At 40.1% G+C, this 24,926-nt stretch overlaps 1 protein-coding gene across 1 annotated transcript in view; it reads right to left on the minus strand.

Annotated features, from left to right (window-relative positions):
• Nucleotides 1-24,926, minus strand: part of dnai1.2 (dynein, axonemal, intermediate chain 1, paralog 2) — a 115,384-nt gene that overhangs the window by 37,777 nt on the left and 52,681 nt on the right. The window contains exons 14-16 of the mRNA XM_052032280.1: nucleotides 18,372-18,619; nucleotides 8,624-8,713; nucleotides 4,010-4,097 (exon numbers count right to left, since the gene is read on the minus strand). Coding sequence (XP_051888240.1) covers nucleotides 4,010-4,097; nucleotides 8,624-8,713; nucleotides 18,372-18,619 — 426 coding nt within the window. The remainder of the gene's footprint in view (nucleotides 1-4,009; nucleotides 4,098-8,623; nucleotides 8,714-18,371; nucleotides 18,620-24,926) is intronic.

Raw genomic sequence — 24,926 nt, forward strand, 5'->3', positions numbered from 1 at the left:
TATATAGAGGTACCAACGAGAGAGAATGCAATACTTGATCTCCTATTAGGGAACCAGGCAGGTCAGGTGACAGAAGTATGTGTAGGTGAGCATTTTGGGTCCAGTGACCATAATGCAATTAGTTTCAAGATAATTATGGATAAGGATAGGTCTGGTCCTCGAGTGGAGGTTCTAAATTGGAGAAAGGCCAATTTTGTGGAAATGAGAAAAGATCTAGGTAGGGTGGATTGGGATAAGTTATTTTCTGGCAAGGATGTGCTCGGTAAATGGAAAGCCTTCAAAGACGAAACTTTGAGAGTGCAGAGTTTGTATGTTCCTGTCAGGATTAAAGGCAAAGGTAACAAGCATAGGGAACCTTGGTTTTCAAGGGATATTGGTGAGCTGGTTAAGAAAAAGAGAGAGGTGTATAGCAGGTATAGGCAACTAGGAATGGATGAGGTACTTGAAGAGTATAGGAAATGTAAGAAAATACTAAAAAAGGAAATCAGGAAGGCAAAAAGAAGACATGAGGCTGCTTTGGCAGATAATGTGAAGGTAAACCCAAAGGGTTTCTACAGGTATATTAAGAGCAAAAGGATAGTAAGAGACAGAATTGGTCCCCTAGAAGATCAGAGTGGTCATATATGTGTGGAGCCTCAGGAGATGGGGGAGGTTTTAAACAGTTTTTTTGCATCAGTATTTACTCAGGAAACTGGCATCGTGGATATGGAAGGAAGGGAAACAAGCACTAGTGTCATGGAATATATAGAGATTAAAAAGGAGGAGGTACTTGATGCTTTACAGCGAATAAAGGTAGATAAATCCCCAGAGCTTGATAAGATATTTCCTCGGACCTTGAGAGAGACTAGTGTAGAAATTGCAGGGGCCCTGGCAGATATATTTAAAATGTCCTTAGCCACGGGTGCGGTGCCAGAGGACTGGAGGATAGTTCATGTTGTTCCATTGTTTAAGAAAGGCTCGAAGAGTAAACCAGGTAATTACAGGCCAGTGAGCCTGACATCAGTAGTGGGTAAATTATTGGATGGTGTTCTGAGAGATAGGACATATAAGTATTTGGACAGCCAAGGGTTGATTAAGGATAGTCAGCATGGCTTTGTGTGTGGTAGATCATGGTTAACGAATCTTGTGGAGTTTTTTGAGGAGGTCACTAAGAAAGTAGATGAGGTAAGGCTATGGATGTTGTCTACATGGATTTTAGTAAGGCCTTTGACAAGGTCCCACATGGGAGATTAGTTCAGAAGGTTCGGTCAATGGGTATCCATGGAAAGGTTGTAAACTGGATTCAAAATTGGCTGAGTGGGAGAAGACAGAGAGTGGTTGTGGATGGTTGTTTCTCAGATTGGAGGCCTGTGACTAGTGGTGTGCCTCAGGGATCTGTGTTGGGGCCATTGTTGTTTGTTGTCTATATCAATGATCTAGAAGATAATGTGGTAAATTGGATTAGTAAATTTGCGGATGACACTAAGATTGGAGGTGTAGTGGACAGCGAGGAAGGCTTTCAAAGCTTGCAGAGGGATCTGGACCAAATGGAAAAATGGTCCAGAAAATGGCAGATGGAACTTAATGCAGACAAGTGTGAGGTGTTGCATTTTGGAAGGACAAATCAAGGGAGGACATACACAGTTTGGTAGGGCACTGAGGAGTGCGGAGGAATAAAGGGATCTGGGAGTTCAGATACATAATTCCCTGAAAGTAGAGTCACAAGTAGACAGGGTTGTGAAAAAGGCTTTTGGCATCCTGGCATTTATAAATCAAAGTATTGAGTATAAGAGTTGGAATGTTTTGGTGAGGTTGTATAAGTCATGGGTGAGACCAAATTTAGAATATTGTGTGCAGTTCTGGTCGCCAAACTACAGGAAGGATGTCAGTAAGATTGAAAGAGTGCAGAGGAGATTTACAAGAATGTTGCCGGGTCTTCAGGAGTTGAGTTACGGGGAGAGATTGAGCATGTTAGGACTTTATTCCTTGGAGTGGAGAAGAATGAGGGGAGATATGATAGAGGTTACAAAATGATGAGGGGCATAGACAGAGTTAATGCAAGTAGGCTCTTTCCACCTAGACTAGGAGAGATAAGTACGAGAGGACATGGCTTTAGGGTGAAAGGGGAAAGGTTTAGGGGGAACATTAGAGGGAACCTCTTCACTCAAAGAGTGGTGGGAGTATGGAAATGGGCTGCCATCTGATGCGGTAAATGCCGGCTCGCTCTTAACGTTTAAGAGTAAATTGGATAGATACATGGACGAGAGAGGTCTGGAGGGGTATGGGCTGGGGACAGGTAAATGGGACTAGCAGAATAATGTTTCAGCACAGACTAGAAGGGCCGAATGGCCTTTTTTCTGTGCTGTAGTTTTCTATGGTTCTATTTATCTAGATGTAGTTGTTGAGAGACTATTATATGATCTACTACCCAATATAGAGAAGGTAAGCATTCTCCACATTTCAATTCAGAGCTTGGATTTCTTACAAGATTTCATAATTGTTACAAAAACTGTTTGTTGCCTTTTGAAAGAATGTCTTTAACTGGAGATGTTGTCCTATTTCAATGCTTTTACAGGAAGAAATGTTTGGTATTTTCAAAGAAAGGTATGTGCCTGGAAATACAATCATATATGTTTTTGTTTCCATCATTCTGTGATTGAAACATCATATTTTCCTAGAGTGAGCCATGGTGGCAACTGTTTCCCGGTTATCTTGTGTAACTCCAGAAATTCAACCAAGCACTTTTAGGTGAAATTCACTCTTATGTGACTGATGCAATTTAGTTTGAGTCATACAGGAGTTGATGGCATTCCCCATTCAGCAGTGCTTTTGGAGTACCGCAGAAGAAACCAGTCCAAGTTATCTTGTTGCTCTAATCTTCAAAATGTTCTGTGGGATTAGGATTTGATTTTGCAAAGTAATCCCTCACAATTGTTATCATTTGGCCTCAACTAACCCTGAAAACAAAAAAATGGCATATTGTCATCTGTATGTCAAACAAAGCAACCCATATTACATTTTCCTTATTTTCTCAGAATAAGGCAGGTTGACAGGATCAGTTTGAAGGTTGAATTAGATTTAACAAGGAGCTAACTTCCTAATACTATCAAAATAAAAAGTCAGCCAATTCAGAACAGAATGAGAAGAAATTTCTTCACACAGGGTTGATGAACCTTTGGAATTTACTACCCAAAAGGACCTTGGAGGCTCAGTCGATGAATACATTCAAGACAGATATTGATCTTTAGATGTTAAGGGAATCAAAGAGTTATGAGACTAGTGCAGGAAAGTGGTACTGAGGTGAAAGAGCAGCCATGATCTTACTGAATGGCAGTGTAGGCATGAGCACAACATGGCTTATTTCTGCTCCAGTTTTTATGTTCTTCACAGAATAGCCTTCACAGATTCAAGAGTTCAACTGAGAAGTGATTATGCAGCAGAGTGAAACAGATTCTGAAGTGGCATAGTTAGGTGAATTTTACAGCTTCTTGTTTTGCATCCTGGATAATAGATGAGATAGTGAATTCATGATCCACTTGAGCATTTATCCAGACAGGCACTGTTGGGGGTATCATTTTTCTGATGAGACATAAAACTATGGTCCACCTTTTAATTGGTGGATCAAGTTCAAGGACCTCTATGTCCTGGCTAATACACTTTTCTCAACTAACCAAAAGGAAAACTGAATGCCTCTATTCTGTTGACAGTGATTTTCTTCTGCACCACAGCAAGTACACCTTTTAACAACTTATCTTGGCTGGAACATAATCAGCAATTAGAATTTGAGAGGACATAAAATGTAATTGGGAAATAGAACTTGTTGAAACATTCCTTAACTGCTAATACCAGTTTTGACATGAAAGAAATGTAGCTAATTGCCAAAAGGCTTATAATTTATTTGAATCAGAAAACTGTGGATGGGATTCCACATTAGTTCTGCTTGAAAATTCTTGAAGGTGAAAAATAATTAGTCGTAGCTTGTTAGCAATTAATGTTCTGATAGATGATATGATTAAATGTTGTGGCTTACCCACAATTTGCAGCTGCAAATTTTCTAGTGCATCCTTACAAATTCCATCCAGTGTAAGTTTGATAATATCTGTGTGAACAATTTCATTCTGAGAATAGAAATAATATACTCTAGTTACTTTAGTTACTTTTCCACAATTGATGCATCATCAGGATTGAAATATTAATTTTTAATTTTCTCCTCAGTAGGATCCCAGTAATATTATAATTAACTATTGCACCTGGCCAGAGTGATATTTGTCTCCACTCTCGAGTTAAATTGAACAGAACAGCCTTTATTTATCTCATATGTTTAAAAACAGAAATAACTAGAATTACTCAGCAGGTCAGGTAACAGCAGTGGAGAGTGAAATGGAGTTAATGTTTTAGGTCAATGAGCTTTCATCAGAACTCGGCAAAAGGTTAGAGATGAACAAATTTTAAGACCCAAGGGAAATAAGGAAGGAAGAATAAATTATAGGAATGGTCTGTAATATGGTGGAAGGCAGGAGGGATTAAAAGACAAAGGGGTTGATAGTACATCCTTTACTTTTCTCTGTATTCTTAGTGAGTTTAGAGATGGAAACAACAGGACAGTGGGTCCGACACTGGCAGTGGATAAATTTCTGGAGGGGATCCTGAGGGACAGAATCTACCAACATTTGGAGAGACAGAGTCTGATCCAGGACAATCAGAACAGCTTTGTGCGTGGGAAATCATGTCTGACAAATTTCTTGGAGATCTTCAAGGAGGTAACCAAGAGGGTAGATGAGTATAGGGCAGTGGATGTTGTCTGTATGGACTTTAGCAAGGCCTTTGACAAGGTCCCTCACAGCAGGCTTGTCTGGAAGGTTAGATCGCATGGGATCCATGCGGAGAATGCGGATTGGATTCATAATTGGCTCAGTGGTAGGAAGCAGAGGGTGATAGTTGAGGGTTGTTTCTTGGACTGGAGGCCTGTGTCTAGTAGTGTGCCACAACAGTCTGTGCTGGGACCTTTGTTGTTTGTAATTTATATAAACGATTTGAATGTGAATGCACGAGGCATGGTTAGTAAGTTTGCAGATAATACGAAAATAGGTGATGTTGTAGACAGCGTAAGTTTATGAAAAGTTACAGGGCAATCTTGATCAGCTCAGTATGTGGGCTGAAGATTGGCAAATAGCTTTCAATCCAGGTAAATGTGAGGTATTGCATTTTGGGAAATCAAGCAAGGGGTAGGACTTGTACAGTGAATAGTAGGGCCCTGGGGAGTGTTATGGAACAGAGGGCCTAGGAGTGAAAGTGCACAGTTCACTGAAAGCAGCGTCACAGGTAGTTAGGGTGGTCAAGTAGGCATTTGGCACACTGGCCTTCATCAGTGAGGGCAATGAGTGTAGAAGTTGGGAAATTATGTTTCAGTTTTATAAGACGTTGGTGAGACCGCACCTCGAGTATTGTGCACAGTTTTGGTCACCAAGACATGCCCTCTTCACGTTACGACCATCAGGAAGGAAATACAGGATCCTGAAGACCCACACTCAACGTTTCAGGAACAGCTTCTTCCCTTCTGCCATCAGAATTCTGAACGGTCCTTGAACCCATGAAAACTAACCTCGTTATTCTTCTTTTGCACTATTTATTTCTGAAATCTATAGTAATTTTTATGTCTTTTACTGTACTGTTGCTGCAAAACAACAAATTTCACAACATATGGCAGTGATAATAAACCTGATTCTGATTCTGAAAGAGTGCAGAAAAGATTTACCAGGATGTTGCCTGGACTTGGGGGCCTGAAATACAGAGAGAAGTTGTGTAGACTAGGACTTCATTCTCTGGAACATAGGAGATTGAGGAATGACCTGATAGAGGCATATAAGATCATGAGGTGCATAGACTGGGTGAAAGCACATATTCTTTTTCCCAGGGAAGTGGTGCTAAAAACAAGAGGGCATAGGTTTAAGATCAGAGGCAAGTGATTTAAAAAGGACAACAGGGGCAGCTTCTTCACGCAAAGGGTGGTGTATACTTGGAATGAGCTGCCAGAAATAGTAATTGAGGTGGGCACATTAGCAACGTTTAAAAGCCCTCTAGATAGGTACATGGATAGGAGAGGTTTAAAGGGCTAAGGGCCAAATGTGGGCAGGTTGGACTAGCTCGCTGGGCAACACAGTCAGCACAGACAAATTGAGCCGAGGGGCCTGTTCTTGTGCTGTGTGACTCTATGAGTCTATGGCAGTCAGGGCAGTAGCATACTTCTCCAGCAGAATGCTCCACAGGTACAGGCAATAAGTAGTCAGGTGACCACCAAGAAAGGCAGAAGGGGTAGACAGGGAGTAAAAGATTCCCCTGTAGCCATTCCACTGAGTAACAAACACATGCAGTCACAGCAAGAACATGGAAACTGCACACAGATGGCACTGGAAGTCAGGATTGAACCCAGGTCACTGGAGCCATGAGGCAGCAGCTCTGTAAGTTGTGCCACTGTTCCACCCTACCCATAGGCATTTGAAAGGAAAGAATTGTGGGGCTATGGGGACAGAATGGGGAAGTCGGATGAGCTGGATTGCTCTTGCATAGAGCTGATACGGACTGGAGAGACCAAATGGTCTCCTTGTGAACCCTAAACGTTCTTGGTCTTTTGTAATATATTCACCTCCTCACGTTTAGTTCCATTACTGAGAGCTGGTAACCAGAAGACAAAGATTTAAAGAAAATGACAAGGGAACCAGTTATGAAGAAACTTTCATTTGCATGGACAGTTGTTATGAACTGGAATGTACTGCCTAAAAGGGTAGTGGAAGCAGATCCAATGGCAAAATGCAAACGTGAATTGGATACACACTTAAACTGAAAGGTAATTACAGGACTACAATTGAAAGGAATAAGAAGGCGGTGAGATTAATTGGATGGATCCACTAAATGGGCTGACATGTGTGTGATGAGCGTGATGATACATTGCCATTCCTAGAACCTTAATAACTGAACCCTAGAAGCTGTCTCAATGTGAAAATGAGACAGTTGGCTGAAGAGTTTATTTATATACCCACGTTATTCATTTCACTGCCAATGTAATTACGCTGAGCTTGATACAATTTTTGTTTACTGTATGATTAGTTGGAGTGCCATGTTCATTATACTAATAGACTGCAGTAAAATTTCATGCATGAAACCAGTTAGTCAGCAACTATTCGATTGAAATCAGGTGCTTTGTTTTAGGAGTTAGAACACATTGGGACATTACAAAAGTATTTTTCAACAATCTTGATTTCTGCTTATCAAGTACCACCTTTCAATGTATAATCAAAAAAAAGATTGATCATAGGATATATTGTTTTCAGTTGGATAAATTTAGATAATAAGTATTCCTACCCAACTTTGTAAGGTCCTTATGAAGGTAGGGTCTTTATGATTTGCACTACAGTGCACCACAGACCCTACAATCAAGTTCCAGCTCAAGTTTATTGTTGTCAAAGGCAAACATACATAGGGTATAAATAGTGAGATTCCACTGGAGATCATTCACTGTTAATTACAATTGTGTCTTCTTTTTAATAACAGACATTATTCAACGTGGGATATATCAATCCTTATTATCAGTTCTGCTAAATTCAGAGACATTCATCATTGTAGGTATTAATTATTCACCCCAGAACTCAGATTTTATCTATTAAGCATAAACAAAATAAATTAATCATCATAACTATGTACAACTTTATGTATCCCAGAGCCCATCAAAATCATAAATGTGACACTGCATCATTAATAAAGAATTACTTAATGGTCCATAGCAGCTCCACAGTGAACTATACAGCTCGTTTCACTTCTAAATGGATCAGTGGTGAGAAAACATTTAAAATATTTTAGTTTTCTGTCACAGTAGGGATATACTATGTACGCTAAGCAACCAACGAACTCTCATCTTTATTTCTAGCATTTGCACCAAGCCAGCAAGCAGGATCATTGAGTTTAAAGGAAAGGAAAACTGGGCATGTTTTTGAAATTCACGATCATCAGTTTTACTCCTGCTGAAATTGAAAATTAATCACATTAGCTTTTTTTTTGTTTGCAGATCATTGAATCATAGAAACACACAACACCAAAGGAGGTTAAAGGCCCTGCAGTGGTTGTACTGGCTCTTCGAGAGCATAATTTTGTTTAGCTCAACATCCCTGTCATTTATTCCCATGATCTCCTCATCCTCAAATATTTATCCAACACTTTTTAAAATGGAAGCAGCTTCCAGCTGAACTATTCAGAATCTGGACAAGTTTTTTAAATTAAATCAAGTCTTACTTCTGCATTGGATACTACATCAATGAGTTTGAATCTTTGATCTAGTTATTCAGTCACTGGATGAAATAATTTTTCTCTACTTACTCATTGAAAACCTGCCCAAAATCTTGAATACCTCTCATAATTTAACTCATACCATTTTTATTAGAAACAGTGAAGCAATTTTCTCATAATGAATTTTATAATTGATAGTTCCTAATGAAAGGTCCTAGTAACATGGAGTGGGTTAATAATTGTCTTAACTATGAATTCTGTTTATCTTGGTTCTGTAAACATGATATACGTGCAATCAGACTGCCTCCTAAAGTATCAAGGCAAATATTGTGAACACTACCAAATAAATGTTCAGGAAAATAGGTACCTTAATCAAAGCCCAAGAAACAAAACGTCCATCTGATGAGATAGAGCAGAAGTTAATATTGTTGTCGAGGTCATCTTTTTGCCACTTCACCTGCAAAATGTAAATGCAAAGATTGTTCATACTCTAAATCAGACTAAAATGAAAAGGGAGATGCAAAAGATTTTTTGCTCAATCAAGGCAATTTCTAGTCTAAAGGAAGAACATCAATTTTGCTTTATTTGTTCATTACTTGGATGAAAGAACAGAGTATACTCAAAGGCAATAACAAGCTTCCAATGGAACTGTTCTGTTGTCAGCTAATATATTGCAAGCACAACAAAGACGAGAAGATATGAATGAGCAGGAGGGTTAAATTATTATGGATGATGTTCAGATTTGGTTCATCACTTTGGATTTGAGAAAGACAAATTGAAGTATTGTGGAAGAGATACAGTGCAGAAACAGGCCCTTTGGCCCACTGAGTCTCTGCTGACCATCACTTTTTACATCATTTTTTTGGATGCAAAGCCCTTTGGCTTACCTTTACAATTTTATAATACACTACTAGTTCATGATTTGAATTGTTTTTACTTTTGATAACAGATTGTTAATTTTCAGTGAATCATCCTGACATTTTTTCATTAAATAAGCTCAATGTCTCATGTGGCCAAATGTATTGTTTTAAATTTGTTAATATTAAAATCCAAGAGTCTTCCTTAATTTACTTATTTCCTTATCTCCTTATAGCAGCCCTTAAAGATTAGTATTGTTAGCTATGTTTATTATAAATTCTAGGTATGCTGTATACAGTTGCTTGAGTTCATTACTATTGGTCACTCAGAAACTGCTTCCATATCCCTTTAATCCATGTCTGTTCTCTACATCTCCCTACTGTTTGATCAACATAATTTGAAATGAGATTTCATGTACCCAAGAACTAATTATCTATGAACACTGAAAACGAATGTGGATTTAACATTTGATTATTTACCAAACTCTTTGCTCAACTCTCCATCAAATGATATTCTATCCATGCTGTAACATTTTCTTTTATGCCATCCTCATATTTGTTTGCAGAAATTTCTCATAAAAAATATTAAATAGCTTCTGAAAAAAATACACACGGCCTTTTGGGCAAATCTTTAAAAATGACTATTAAATTTGTCATATATAATTGTCTTTGACAAATCTGTGATCAACCTATAGCCCATAGAGTGCTTAATAATTTTATATTATGCCTTCTAGGCATTTGCCCATATCACTCTGAGCTGGATTTGATTTCAAGTCACATTAGTGACAAGTCAATGTCAAATCCATAGCATTACCTAGTCTCCTAATTTATAATCTTTTGAGGTCATTATTACTCATATATTGCAAGCATTTTGTTGGCTGTTGATCTTGTCATTTACAATCAAGCAGCAACAGTTGTCTTTTCTGGAGTGAGTTTTTTTTCCAGAAATATTGCAGTAATTACTTAATTTCAAAAATTCACCATGTTGCATATCACCATGATTGACAACAAAGGTTTTATTATTCAAAAGATTTAGAAGGGGTTAGGAAACCTCAGAGCCACAAACAAGTTTTATTTCTGACAAAGTTTGACAGACTAATATTTTATGTCTTATATGCTTACATTTAAAGAATGACTGGAAACATACATGAATCAAATTTTAAAATAATTCTGATATATACAAGCGATAGGAATCAATTTTAAAGCAACTTTAACAAATCACTGAAGGCAAGTATCACTGAAGGCATTGCATTTTTCTACAAGGTTGTCAATGTGTCCTGAGGAAGAAAGGGCTAGCAGCTGGAAGTCCAGTTAGTGCCTGGGGATGGGACAGATCAGGAGAGAGGACTGGCAGCTGGAGGTCCAGTTAGTGCCTGGGGATGGGACAGATCAGGATTGGGCTATCCGGTGTATAAAATTGGAATCTCTGTTAGGTTGGGGCCTCAGAGGATTTCTGGGTTGAGAGCTGGAGCCTGGATGATTAGAACATCAGGGCTTGGAGGATTAATGGGGAGATTTGTGAAAATGAAAAAGGATCAATACTGTGAAGGATATCCATTTGTGACTTATATTAATGAGGTCCCAATCTGACACTGCACAGTGTGAAAACACAGTTGTCTAGGGAGTAACCAATGATCGTTGCTTTTGGGACAATGTGGTTGAATTGGCTCTGTAACATTGGAGCACCCAACAGGGAATCTGATGCTGAAATTTTGGCAGATGCACTAGTGCAACTCATGCCAGGAAGTGCCTGCTCAAATTTCTATATTGACACAGAATGGAAATGGTTGCTAACATGTTTTGCTCCATCTACAGTTTTTTTAAATTTTGGCTTACTTTTTTTAACTGTTGAGTTGATTGAAATGTATTTTGCTTAAAAATATTCTCTAGTGATTTTATTTTTTAATTTTTAATTTAATTTTCGATAGTTTGTAAATGTTTTGCAAACATTCAAGCAGTTTGACAGCATTGACAACATGCTCAGCATGGATATATTGTTTAACCAGCTGTCAAAGCTCCTGCTCACTGATCCTGCTCTGAGAAATTTTTTAGCTTTCTGTAAGGGAAGTAAAGAAATATGCATAAAATTTAGAGGCAGCAACTAACTTCTAGTGAAGGGAGCTTGTTTCTGCTAAACAGATAGCTGCTGGTCAGAACTTAATTAGATTCTATTTGATTAGCATTTCAGGTTTTTGAAACTGTGTTGCTTTGTGACTCAACTGTGCTTTGCCACAACCCATTAAAGGAGTACTACGTCAGACAAAAATTCTGAAAGGCTTTGTTTTGAACCTTTAGTAAATGTTCCTCTGTATAGTAATGGGTCATCAATTATTATTATAATTACTGGCATATCATAAGCACCTATGTCAAGCACAGTATGGTAATGCCAAGCACAAACTGGAGGAACAGCACTTAATTTTCCTTCTTGGAACCTTGCAGCCTAACGGCATGAACATTGAATTCTCCCACTTTAGGTAATCCCCACACTCCTTCCCTCCCCACTCCCCCCAACTTCACATGCCTCTTCTTTTGTTCCCTTTCCTAGCCTCTCTCTCTTTTTCTCTACCACCCCCTTTTTTTCTCTCCTTACCTTTGATCCATCCCCAGGTGGATCTGCTCTCCCCTCCTCCCCTGCACCTGCCTATCACTATCTCTTACCTGCATCTACCTATATGTCCATCCCCCCTCCCCTCTTTTGTCCACTTATCACTGCTCTGCTTTTCCCTCCTATATATTGGGCTTCCCCTTTTCCTATCTTCAGTCCTGAAGAAGGGTCCTGACCCGAAATGTTGACTGCCTGCTTTTCTCCATGGATGCTGCCTGGCCTGCTGAGTTCCTCCAGCATCATAGTGTTTTTCATCATAGTATGGTAATGTATCCACTATAAACCTGCTGCTTTGGTGTAAAGTAAATATTGTGTAAATAAATCTAATTATCAATTTTAAGTTTAGGTAACACTGTCACATATTACAGAACTGCAGTAAACTGGGCTGATCTCATGTAACAATAATGAGCTCTGGACATCAGTTGAGTGCTGAGAGACATATGTGTTGTGTTCATGGCAATCAATTTTCATCTTAGGTGATAAATAAGTCTTTATGTTCCTTTATAATATACTTGAGTCATGGAGTTGTACAGCAAAGAAATGGGCCCTTTTGCATCTCTCCACTAATCCCATTTGCCTGTATTAGGACTGTATCCTTTTAAACCTTGCTTATTTAAGGGTCTGTCTAAATGCCTCTTAAACATAGTAATTGTATTTGATTCCATTTCCTCCTCTGGCAGCACATTCCAGAATATCTCCTTCCTCTCACCTTCAAACTATACTTCCTTGTTTTAGATAACCCTACCAAGGGAAAAAGATTTTGGCTATTTACCCAATCTATGCCTCTCATAGTCTTCTATACTTCTGTCAGTCATCCTTCAGCCTCCTTCACTCCAGGGAAACAAGTCTAGCCTATCCAATCTCTCCTGATAACTGAAGTCCTCCAATCCAGGCAACATCCTGGTGAATCTCCTCTGCACTCTTTCTAGAGTAATCACAGCCTTCCTATAATGTAACTTAATATCTGTTAATGTCAAGGACCACTCTGCAGAACTTGAACCAATGAGGCATTGGATTGGATTTCTGATGATTTTAGGGCATTGGTATTTGTCCTCTATATTTGACCTCTTTGAGTTTTTTCCAACCTTAATGGATGTAGTAAAAAGTAGGTTCCCATGGAAATTCTCAATTTTTTGAAAAGGTTACATATAATTGATTTATTAAAATATATCAGTAAAAGTTGGAGGAAATCTGAAGCCTGCAACAAAAATTGAATTTTATTATTACTCAGGAATACAGTTGATATAGTGATCAATTCTTAACGTAACAGAAGACCATTCAGGGCTCTAGACAGTCCTTCCAGGCACTGCTTCACCTGTGAATCCGAGACTGTCATTTATTGCATCTGGTGCTCCCATCTTTATATCGGTGAGACCCAACACAGATTGGGTGACCGGTTGGTCAAGCACCTCTGCTCCATCCGCTGCAAAAGAAAGGATCTCCCAGTGGCCAGCACTTCAATTCCACATCCCACTCCCATACTGACATGTCTATCCATGGCCTCCTCTACTACCACATTGAGGCCAGATGCACTTAATATTCCGCCTTGGTCGTCTTCAACCTGACAGACTTAACATTTCTCAAACTTCCAGTAACCCCTCCCCTCTTTTTCCCCCTTCTCTCCCCCCCTTTGTTTTACCTCATTCCTGTGGCCCCCTCACCCCTTCTCTTTCTCCTCCCCCACCCTCATGACCTGTCCGTCTATTCCCCACCTCCTTCCCTTTATTCCATCGTCTACTGTCCTCTCCTACTGGATTGCTTCTTCTTTAGCCCTTTGCCTCTTCTATCTATCGCCTCTCAGCTTCTCACATCACTCCCTTTCATCCCCCCTCCCAACCCACCTACCCTCCCCTTCTCACCTGGGCTCACCCATCACCTGCCAGACTGTGCTCCTCCCCCTCCCATGGCCTTCTTATTCTGGCTTCTTCCCTCTTCCTTTCCAGTCCTGATGAAGGGTCTCGACCCGAAATGTCGACTGGTTATTTCCCTCCATAGATGTTGCCTGAGCTGCTGAGTTCCTCCAGCATTTTGTGTGTGTTGATAACAGAAGACCATTTACTCTTAAACTATGTGATTGCTTATGTTGACATTGTGCAATTTCTAAGGTTAATGAATTTTGCCATTCTAGCTAACATTTTTTTTCTCGGAAGCCCCCATTTTTTATACACATGACAGATCACTCAATTTATGTGCCACACGGGTACTTACAGGGATAAAAGGACAGAGTTTTTCTCCAGTGCATCAGCCAGAGCAGCAGAGGGAAGGAGCGAGCAGTTTTTGTTAAAGTTGTGTGATTGGCTAAGTGTGTGGCAACTCAGCCAATAAAAGGAAGGTCGGGTAAAGCAGAGCAGCCATAGTGAGAGTGGGCCAGTGTCGGAGTTGGAATCTGAGGCTTTGATGAGAAGGTGCAGGTGAGTAGCAGGTAAGAAAAGGCAAGGTTTTTTTTTATAGTAGTTAAATAAAAAGACATCAAATTATAACTAATTATATAAAGTAGGGATGCAGGATTAGGTGATGTGTTGTGGCTGCATGATGTGGGAGTTGGTGGACCCTATTGTGGTTCCTGGTGACCACATCTGCAACAAGTGCTGGTTGCTCAAGGAACTCAGGCTCAAAGTTGATGACCTGGAATCTGAGCTTCAAACACTATGATGCATCAGAAGGGGAGAGTTACCTGGCTGCTGTGTTTCAGGAGGCAGTCACACCCATTAGATTAACTACTTCAAATTTAGTCTGTGGTCAGGGACAAGAGGGTGTGGCTGTGAGTGAGAGCAGTTAGGGGAATCCAAGAGGTAGTGCTGGAGGAGCCTCAGCCCTTGAACTTGTCCAACAGGTCTGAGATTCTTGCTCCCTGTGTGGATGAGAGTGGGGCTGTAGGAAGGATGAGCAACCAAACTGTGCACCATAGTTCAGGGAGCCATTCAAGAGGGGGCAGAAAAGAGAAATGTAGTTGTGATTAGGATAGTATAGTCAGGGGAATAGACACATTTCTCTGTCACAAGGATCGAGAGACCCAAAGGCTGTGTTGCCTGCCTGGTGCCTGGGTTTGGGACATCTCATCTGACCTGCAGAAGAATTTGGAATGGGAGGGGGAAGATCCAGTTGTCATGGTCCATGTGGGTGTCAACAATGTTGGTGGAACAAAGAAAAAGGTTCTGTTGAGGGAATTTGAGCAGCTAGGGGCTAAATTTGAAAAGCAGAACCTAAAAGGTGGTAATCTCTGGATTGCTATTTGAGACGTGCAAATTGCACAGGGTCAATAAGATCAGAGAGTTAAATGTGTGGCTCAAAGACTGGTATGGGAGAAGTGGGTTTGAATTTGTGGGACATTAGCACCAGTATTGGGGAAGGAGAGAGCTGTTCCAATGGGATGGGCTCCACCTGAACCACGCTGGGACCAGGGTCCTGGCGAATAGCATAACTAGGGCTGTTGATAGGATTTTAAATAAAATAGTGTGGGGGTGGGTTCAACAGATTGTAAAAGTGTGGATAAAGTAAAAGGAAAGGAGGGCAGGAGAAGTTACTGAAGTCTTCAGAATAAAGAATAAGATAAAGTTTAGAAAGGGATAAGAATTTAACTTCAGGCAACATAGAGACAAATCTGAGAAGGGTGGTGAATAGAGGACTGAAGGTGTTATATTTGAATGCATGCAGTACACAAAATAAGGTAGATGGGCTCATAGTGCAGTTAGAAATTGGCAGGTATGATGTTGTGGGCATCAGAATCGTGATTGAAAGAAGATCACAGCTGGGAGCTAAACATCCAAGGATACACATCTTATCAAAAAGACAGGTAAGTGGGCAGAGGGGGTGGGGTGGATCTGCTGGTTAAAAAATGAAATCAAATCCTTGGCAAGAAGTGACATGGGATCAGAAGATGTAGAATCCTTGTGGGTAGAGTTAAGAAACTGCAAAGGTAAAAATACCCTGATGGGAGTTATACACAGGCCTCCAAATAGTTGCCAGGATGTGGGGTACAAATTACAACAGGAGATGGAATAGGCATGCAAAAAGGACAATGTTACGATTGTCATGGGGGATTTCAATATGCACGAAGATTGGGGAAAATCCATTTGGTACTGGATTGCAAGAGAAGGAATTTGTAGAATGCCTACGAGATGGCTTTTTAGAGCAGCTTGTGGTTGAGCCCACTAGGGAAAAGGCAATTCTGGGTTTGGTGTTGTGCAATGAACTAGATTTGATTAAGGAGCTTAAGATAAAGGAAACCTTAGAAGGCAGTGATCATAATATGATAAAATTCAACCTGCAGCTTGAGAGGGAGAAACTAAAATCAGATGTATTGGTATTACAGTTGAGTAAAGGTAAATACAGAGGCATGAGAGAGGAGCTGGCCAAAGTTGATTGGAAGGGGACCCTGGCAGGGATGATGGTAGACCAGCAATGGCAGGAGTTTCTGGGACTCAGAAGATGCAGGATCAGTTCATCCTGAAGAAGCATTCGAAAGGGAGGATGAGGCAACTGTGGCTGACAAGGGAAGTCAAAGACAGCATAAAAGCAAAAGAGAGGGTGTACAATATTGAAAAATTAGTGGGAAGCTAGAGGATTGGGAAGCTTTTTAAAAACCAGCAGCAGGCAACTAAAAAGCAATAAGGGGAGAAAAGATAAAATATGAAGGTAAGCTAGCCTATAATATAAAAGCACATACCAGAAGTTTTCTCAGATGTATAAAGAGAGGCAAGAGTGGACATCAGACCACTGGAAAATGATGCTGGAGAGATAGTAATGGGGACCAAAGAAATGGTGGATGAACTGAATAAGTATTTCGTCAGCCTTCACTGTGGAAGACACCAGCAACATGTCAGAAATTTGAGTCGGGGGGGTGGAAGTGAGTGTAGTCACTCTTACTAAGGTGAAGATGCTTGGGAAACTGAAAGATCTGAAGGTAGATAAGTCACCTGGACCAGATGGACTGCACCCCAGGGTTCTGAAAGAGGTTGCAGAAGAGATTGTGGAGGCACTAGCAGTGATCTTTCAAGAATCACTAGAATTGGGAATGGTTCCGGAGGACTGGAAAATCTCAAATGTCACTCCACACTTTAAGAAGGGAGGGATGCAAAAGACAGGAATTTATAGGCCAGTTAGCCTGACTTCAGTGGTTGGTAAGATGTTAGAGTCCATTATTAAGGATGAGGTTTTTGGGGTACTTGGAAGCTCATGATAAAATAGGCTGAAGTCAGCATGATTTCCTTAAGGGGAGATCTTGCCTGTCAAATCTTTTGGCATTCTCTAAGTAACGGGCAGGATAGACAATGGAGAGTCAGTGGATGTTGCTTACTTGGATTTTCAGAAGGCCTTTTACCAGGTGCCATACATGAGGCTGCTAAACAAGATAGGAGCCCATGGTATTACAGGAAAGGTACTAGCATGGATAGAAGATTGGCTGACTGGCAGAAGGCAAAGAGTGGGAATAAAGGGGCCTTTTCTGTTTGGCTGCCAGTGACTAGTGGTGTTCTGCAGGAGTTGGTGTTGGGTCCACTACTTTTCATGTTATTATATTAATCTGGATGACAGAATTGATGGATTTGTGGCCAAGTTTGTGGATGATAAAGATAGGTGGAGGGGCAGGTAGTGCTGAAGCAGGGAGTCTGCAGAAGGACTTGGACAGGTTGGGAGAATGGGCAAAGAAGTGGCAAATGGAATACAGTGTAGGGAAGTGTATGGTCATGCACTTTGGTAGAAGGAATAAAGGCGTAGACTATTTTCTAAATGGGGAGCGAATTCAGAAATTGGAGGTGCAAAGGGACTTGGGAATCCTAGTGCAGGATTCCCTAAAGGTTAACTTGCAGGTTGAATTGGTAGTAAGGAAGGCAAATGCAATGTTAGCATTCATTTCAAGAGGACTAGAATATAAAAGTAAGGATGTAATGCTGAGGCTTTAAGGCATTGGTCAGACCATATTTGGATTATTGATCAGTCTTGGGCCTCTTATCTAAGGAAGGATGTGCTGGCATTGGAGAGGGTCCAGAGGAGGTTTATGAGAATGATCCTGGGAATGAAAGGGTTAACATTTGAGGAGCATTTGATGGTTCTGGGCCTGTACTTGTTGGAGTTTGGAAGGATGAGGGTGGATCTTATTGAAACCTACCAAGTATTGAAAGGCCTGGACAGAGTGGACGTGGAGAGGATGTTTCCAGTAGTAGGAAAGTCTAGGACCAGAGGGCACATTCTAAGAATAGAAGGACAACCCCTTAGAACAGAGATGAGGAGTTTCTTTAGCTAGAGGGTGTGAATCTGTGGAATTCATTGCCACAGACGGCTGTGGAGGCCAAGTCATTGAGTATATTTAAAGCGGAGGTTGATAGATTCTTGATTAGTAAGGGCATCAAAGGTTACTGGAAGAAGACAGAAGAATGGAGCTGAGAGGTAAAAATAAATCAGCCATGATCGAATGGCAGAGCAGACTTGAAGGCCAAATAGCATAATTCTGCTCCTATATCTTATGGTCTTATAACTACTTGTTTTATAAATGTTGACCATGGTTCTCTGAATGGAAATCTGACTCAAGTAGTCAATATGGGGAAACAAACATTTACCTTTTAACATGTTTCAACAAAAAAAGTAACAAGAATGAGCACTGTTAATCTTCCGCAAAGAATTTTAATCTTGTTACATAAACCAATGATAATACACACCTGCCAAACTGGATCACTGTGCTTGCCAGAGTAAGCTGTACTCTTGTAAGTGGGGCCTTCAGTCGGTTCCATGATATTGTAGACTGCAACATTGCCATCATAAAAACCAACAACTATCAAATGTGGATAAGCATTATGGATGTCTAAGCACAAGACACTGCTCTCTGTATTGTATTGGTATTCAGGGTAGGTAGGATTTTTCAAGGAGTGAACCAGAAGCATGCCACGGTTCTGCTTCATGAAATCATCTGGGGATAAGGAAGAGAAAATAATGTTTCAATAACCAAAGAAACAGATTAATGAAGACATTTTACTAACATTGACTGAAAACTACTTTAAGATATCTTTATTAGTCACATGTACATCGAAACACAGTAGAATACATCTATTGCAAAGTGTTCTGGGGGCAGCCCGCAAGTGTTGCCACGCTTCTGGCGCCAACATAGCATGCCTACAACTTCCTAAACCGTACGTCTTTAGAATGTGGAAGGAAACCAGAATACCTGGAGGAAACCCATGCAGATACAGGGAGAACGTACAAACTCCTTACAGACAGTGGCTGGAATTAAACCTGGGTCGCTGGTGCTGTAAAACATTACGCTACCCGCTACACTACCGTGCCTGCCCTTTTCAGGCTAGTGACAGGGAAAAAAATAAAACTTAATACAGATTCTGACACTGTAAGTATTCACCTTAGTGAAGCTTGAAATGTTGATAAAAGGAGGTTGCCCTATAGAATCAAATTGTTTTAAGTGTTTAGCAAAGTGAGGAAAATTAGTGGTGAGATCTAGAAAAGTTTCTGTTCTTGGCATTCAGAGTTAACAACAATCATTGTCCTGTCATTTACAGGAAAAGACTAAAGTGATTGTTAAAACCTCTTCTACTCTGACTCATGAATGAGCTGTAACACCAAATTCAGAAAAGTATCCTGTTTTACCATTCCTCCACTATTCCAAAGAAAACAATGTCAGTCCATCCAATCTTCTTTCATGGCTACAATTTTCCAATCTGGCAATAGCTTGTAAATTTTCTTTGCACTCTCTGTGGTACACTTTTCCTGTAATGTGGTGATCAGAACTCTGTGGTACTCAATCTGTAGCCTAACTTTTATTGCACATAGTTCCAGCATAAATTCTGTTTTTCTATTGTGTGCCACAGCTAATAAGAGATAATCACCTTTGTCTTTTTAATGACCTTAACAACCCATCCTGCAATTTTTAAGGATTTGTGAACATACACTCAGATGTTCCTCCACACCACTCAGTATCTTTTGTGTATTCCCTTGTCTTCCTTTACCTTGCACTTCTCCAGATTTAAAACCACTTACCATTTTTCTGCCCAACTGACCAGTCCTGTAAATCCTTTTGCAGTCTAAAAAATTCCTTTTCACTCTCAACCACCTGGGCCACTTTTTTCAACTGCAAACTTCTTTATCACATCCTCTATACTTAAGTCCAAATCATTCATTTATCCTACTGTAAGGGACCAGGTACTGAAGCCTGTGAAACCCCACTAGAAACAGTGACAAAAAGATGGTATCATGCCTTCTGTGAAAATAGCCACAAGATATTTATTAAAAACCTCACCATATCCTTGGCCAACATGTGTAGATTGCCTGCTTGCTTTCTATGTAATTAAAAATCACTTTGGATTTCTTTTGATTTGGCTTGTACACATTTTTACATGTTTGCACTTTGCTTTCCTAATTGCCCTTTTAACTTTACCCCTCCACTTTCAATATACTTACAGGCTTTCTGCACTGTTGAGCTTTTGGTGCCTGATACAAGTTTTCCCCTTTTTTGTGTTAGGGTTCTCTATGCATATTGTTATTCGGGGGGCACTAGATTTGGTAGTTCCAACCTATTCATGTACAAGAACACATTTACCACTCTGAATCTCTCTTTTGAATGCTTTACATTGTTCTGAGACTGATTTAAGTTGTTTCCAGTCCAGTTTGACTACATTACTTTCTAGCCTATTAAAACTTAGAACCTTTACTCTGATTCTACCTGTGTCATTTTCCATAACTGTGCTAAGTCAAACTAAATTGTGACTATTGGCTCAAGAATAGTCTAAGACATATAGAAAATACTGTCAAAGAATTATATAGCATAGAAACAGGCCCTTCAGTCCAGTCTTGTCAGCATAAAGAATATATTGAAACTAATCCGATTTCCCAGCATTTGGCCCTTAGTCTTCTATACTGTGGTGTTTCAGGTTCTCATCTAAAATGTTCCTAAATGCTGTGAGACAAAGTACTTCCACCAGCCCATTTGGCCGTGTGTCTCTGATTTCAACCACTCTGAGTGAAAAAGTTATTTCTAAAATCTCCTCTAAATCCTGTAACCTCACCAAAGGCCTCTGATTATAGATGATTTTGCTCAGGGGAAAAGCATTTCATTAGCTACCCTTTGTATGCACTTCATAATTTTGTATATCTCATTCTGCTCCCCCTCCGTCTCTTCTAGTCCAAAAGAAAAGTCTCATTCACACACAGATTATTGACGTATGTAACAAAGGGATCCCTGTTGTGCATCGTGGTCACAGGCATCCAACCATAAAAGAAACTTTCTATCATCATCCTCTATCACCAAGCTAATTTGCCCAGATTTCACAGGCTCTCACATTTGAAGTCCATGTAGACTACTCTCATCAACACAGTCACCTCCTTAAAAAATTCAATCAAATTACATGTGCCCTGAAGAAACAGGACAACATAGAGCTGTTGCCTCACAGCTCAGTGATTCTGATCTCAAATCTGACCTCCTGTGCTATCTGTGTGGAGTTTGCATGTTCTCCCTGGGACTGCATGGCTTTCTTTTGGGTGCTCTGGTTTCCTCCCACATCCCAAAAATGTGCAGGTTTATTCCTACTCTCTCTCACTAATACTTCCTCCACTTGCCTAGTTTCATTTCCTAAATCCAAATCCAGGATTGCAGCTCCACCACCCCCTGCCTCCCACCACCGTACTCGCCCATCCCCACATTGTTGGGATTACGACATAAAGGCTACAAAGAGTTCTCCTGTATGCAATACAAGAATTCTGTGCCCTTTATATTCTGTATACATATTCTGGTTAATGTATTTATCACTATTACTGCAGTTGTCAAAAACATGCCTAAAAATTTGGTCTTCTATTCCCCTCAAACTGCTTGGAGATCTATATTACACTCCCAGCCATGTGACTACCCCTCTTTTGTTCTTAGTCTATTAGTACATTTGTATTTTATTTCAGAGTAAATTCTGTAAAATTTTAGAAAACGAAAGGTTTGTCAATATTTTTGGTGTGTCAATGGTAATAAAATAAAATGAAAAGTAGGATTGAAGGAAATTACGACTGCGATGCTGCCCCCTTATGGCTGTAATCTGCTCAAGAGTTTGCTGCAACATTCCTTTTTAAATAAAATGCTTTTAAGAATATTACATAAGAGCATAGGAGCAGGAATAAGTAATCTGGTCCCTTATGCTTATACCACCATTCAACAAGATCATTGTTTACAAGATCATGGCTAACATGCCACAGCATTTACCTGCCTATTCCCAAATTTATTGATTCCTTTATTAACCAGAAATCTACTGATCTCCGGTTTAAATGCAATCATTGAGTAAGCCTCCACAGGCCTTCAGGGAAGAGAATTCCAAAAAGTCATCCACTTCTGAGTGAAGAAATCTTTCCTTATTCCAGTTCTAAACAGCCTAACTTTGAGATTATGACCCCTGGCTCTACACTCGTCAGCCAAGGGAGCCCTCCAACACTTTTGAATGTTTTAGCGAAATCACCTCTCATTATTTTAAACTCTAGAAAGTAGTCATCTAGCCCATTCAATCTCTCCTCAAAGGGAAGACCTGCTTTTCCAGGAACCAGTATAGTAAGCCTTTGCTGTACTCAAAAACACTTTGGACATCAACATTTCCAAATGTCACAGCATTAAAAAATTATTCAGAATTTCAAGTAGATTTCAAGTGAATTTTTCCACATTGTGCACCATCTGTTGTGTTGTTTTCCACTCACTTAGCTTGTCTATATCCTCTTGAAACCTCTTTGCATTCTCATTACTAATCACATTCTGACTTAGTTTTGTGTCATCAGCAAACATGGAAATGTTACGTTTGGTCCCATCAATCAAGGCATTGATAAAGATTGTAAATAGTTGTGACCCAAGGATGATCCTGTGATATTTCACTCGTCACAGACTGCCAATCTTAGAAGCACCCATTTATTTCTATCTGTTAACTAACTCTCAATCCACACTTTCAAATACCCCAATTTCATGTACTCTAATGTTGTTCACCAACCTCCTGTGTGAGATCTACGTAAAAGCTTGTCAAAATCCAAACACATCACACCCACTCATTCCCCCTCATCTAAACTATTAGATACAACTTCAAAGAATTCCAATAGATTAGCCAAACATAAATTCTGTTTTATAAATCAGTGTTGACTCTGCTCAATCACACTATTATTTTCTCATTGTGTTTATTTCTCTTTCTTTATTAGAGATTCCAGCATTTATGAACCTTTACTTCCTCATCAAGGTGTGGGATACTTATGTTAAGGAATGAAACAAGTCTTGACATCAAGAGGTCTTAAATTATTTTAATATAGTTAAATACCTTGTCTCATTCCTTTCACTCTATCCCAAAATCCACATCAGCTGCAGCACATCAGGAATATTCATGTCTTCTGAACAACATACTTAGTTATCTATCACAACCCAATTGAGCAGGCTGAAACGTATTATACAGGAATTTTATAAGCACTAGTGGAAAGTCCTTACTTTTTTTTGTCCTTACTAATTGCTGTCAAACAAATTATGGTGGTGTCCTGTCACCTTGAAAACTCTAGCATAACACATGTTTAATGCATAATTATCATTTAATAGATAAGAGAACAGCAAAAATATGACAGTTCCATGCTGATGGCTAGCTGGTAGTTTACTGGCTGGTAGTTTTCTAGAGAACTGCCAGTTGGTTGCAGTGCATACTTCAGAACATTCTGGACTTCCACGCATCTTAACTTAATTATTAGTTGTAATTATTACCTGTAAGGGTAAAAGGCAAGGATGGTAGGTTTAGAAATCCCTAGTTAAGGAAGGATATAGAAGGTTTCATCAGGGAAAAGAAGGAAGTGTATGTCAAGTATAGAAAATTGGTATCGAATGATTCACTTAAGGTTTATAGGAGACATAGGAGTGAGTTTAAGAAAGGAATTATGAGGGCAAAAAGCGACCAAGAAATGACCTTGGCAAGTAGGATTAAGAAGAATCCAAAAACTGTTTATAAATATATCAGAAGCAAGAGTGTAGCCAAGGAAGAAATAGATCCCCTCAGGGATCAGAGGGATCAGGCACGGTAGTGTAGCGGTTAGCATAACGCTATTACAACGCCAGTGACCCGGGTTCAATTCCAGCCACTGCCTGTAAGAAGTTTGTACATTCTCCCTGTGTCTGCGTGGGTTTCCTCTGGGTACTCCGGTCTCCTCCCACATTCCAAAGACGTACAGGTCAGGAAGTTGTGGGCAAGCTATGTTGGCCCTGAAAGCATGGCGACCCTTGTGGGCTGCCCCAAGAACACTCTATGCAAAAAGATGCATTTCACTGTGTGTTTCGATGTACATGTGACTAATAAAGAAATCTTATCTATGAATGGGGTATGTAGAGTAAATGGCAGTGTCCTTAGGAGAGTTGATGTAGAGACCCCTTGAGATGCAATTCATAGCTCCCAGAAAGTGGTGACACAGATGAACAGGGTAGTGAAAAGGCATTTGGTATGTTTGCCTTCATAGACCTAGGCATTCAGGAAAAGAGCTGGGATGTCATATTTCCGGTATACAAAACATTGGTTACACCCCACCTAGACTGCGTACAATTCTGGTCACAACACTACAGGAGGATGTGGTGGTGATAGATAAAGTGCAGAAGCCATTCACCATGATGTTACCTAGAATGGAGGGCTGTAGTTATAAGGAGAGATTGGATAGGCTGGGTTTATTCTCACTGGAACATAGAAGGCTGAGGGGTCACCCTATAGAGGTTTATAAAATCCTAAAGGGCATAGAAGTCAGAATCTTTTTCCCAGGGCAGAGGAGTCTAGAACTAGAGGGCACAGATTTAAGGTGAGAGGGGAGAAATTTAAAGGAGATCTGAGGGGTATGCTTTTCACATAGAGGGTGGTGGTTATCTAGAATGAGCTGCCAGAAGAGAAGGTGGAGGCAGATACAATTACAACAGTTAAAAGGCGTTTGGACAGGTACTTGGATTGGAAATGATAGATGGATACAGGCCTAATGAGGGCAAATGAGATAAACATAGATAGGCATCACAGTTAGCATGGATGAATTGGGCCGACAGGGCATGTTTCTGTGCAGTACATTTCAATGATTCTATAATTTTACCACAAAGGAGGCCATTTGGCCCATTCCCTCCATGCTAGTTGCCAGCTGAACAATCCCTTAAGTCCCAGTCACCCTCTTATTTTCCCTGTAATTCTCCAACATACTCTCCCTCACATGCCCATCAACTCCCCTTTGATTCTGTTCCTACGTACCCAAACTAT

This window comes from Pristis pectinata, chromosome 2 (assembly GCF_009764475.1).
Source record: "Pristis pectinata isolate sPriPec2 chromosome 2, sPriPec2.1.pri, whole genome shotgun sequence".
In the NCBI taxonomy this organism is placed as follows: Eukaryota; Metazoa; Chordata; class Chondrichthyes; order Rhinopristiformes; family Pristidae; genus Pristis; species Pristis pectinata.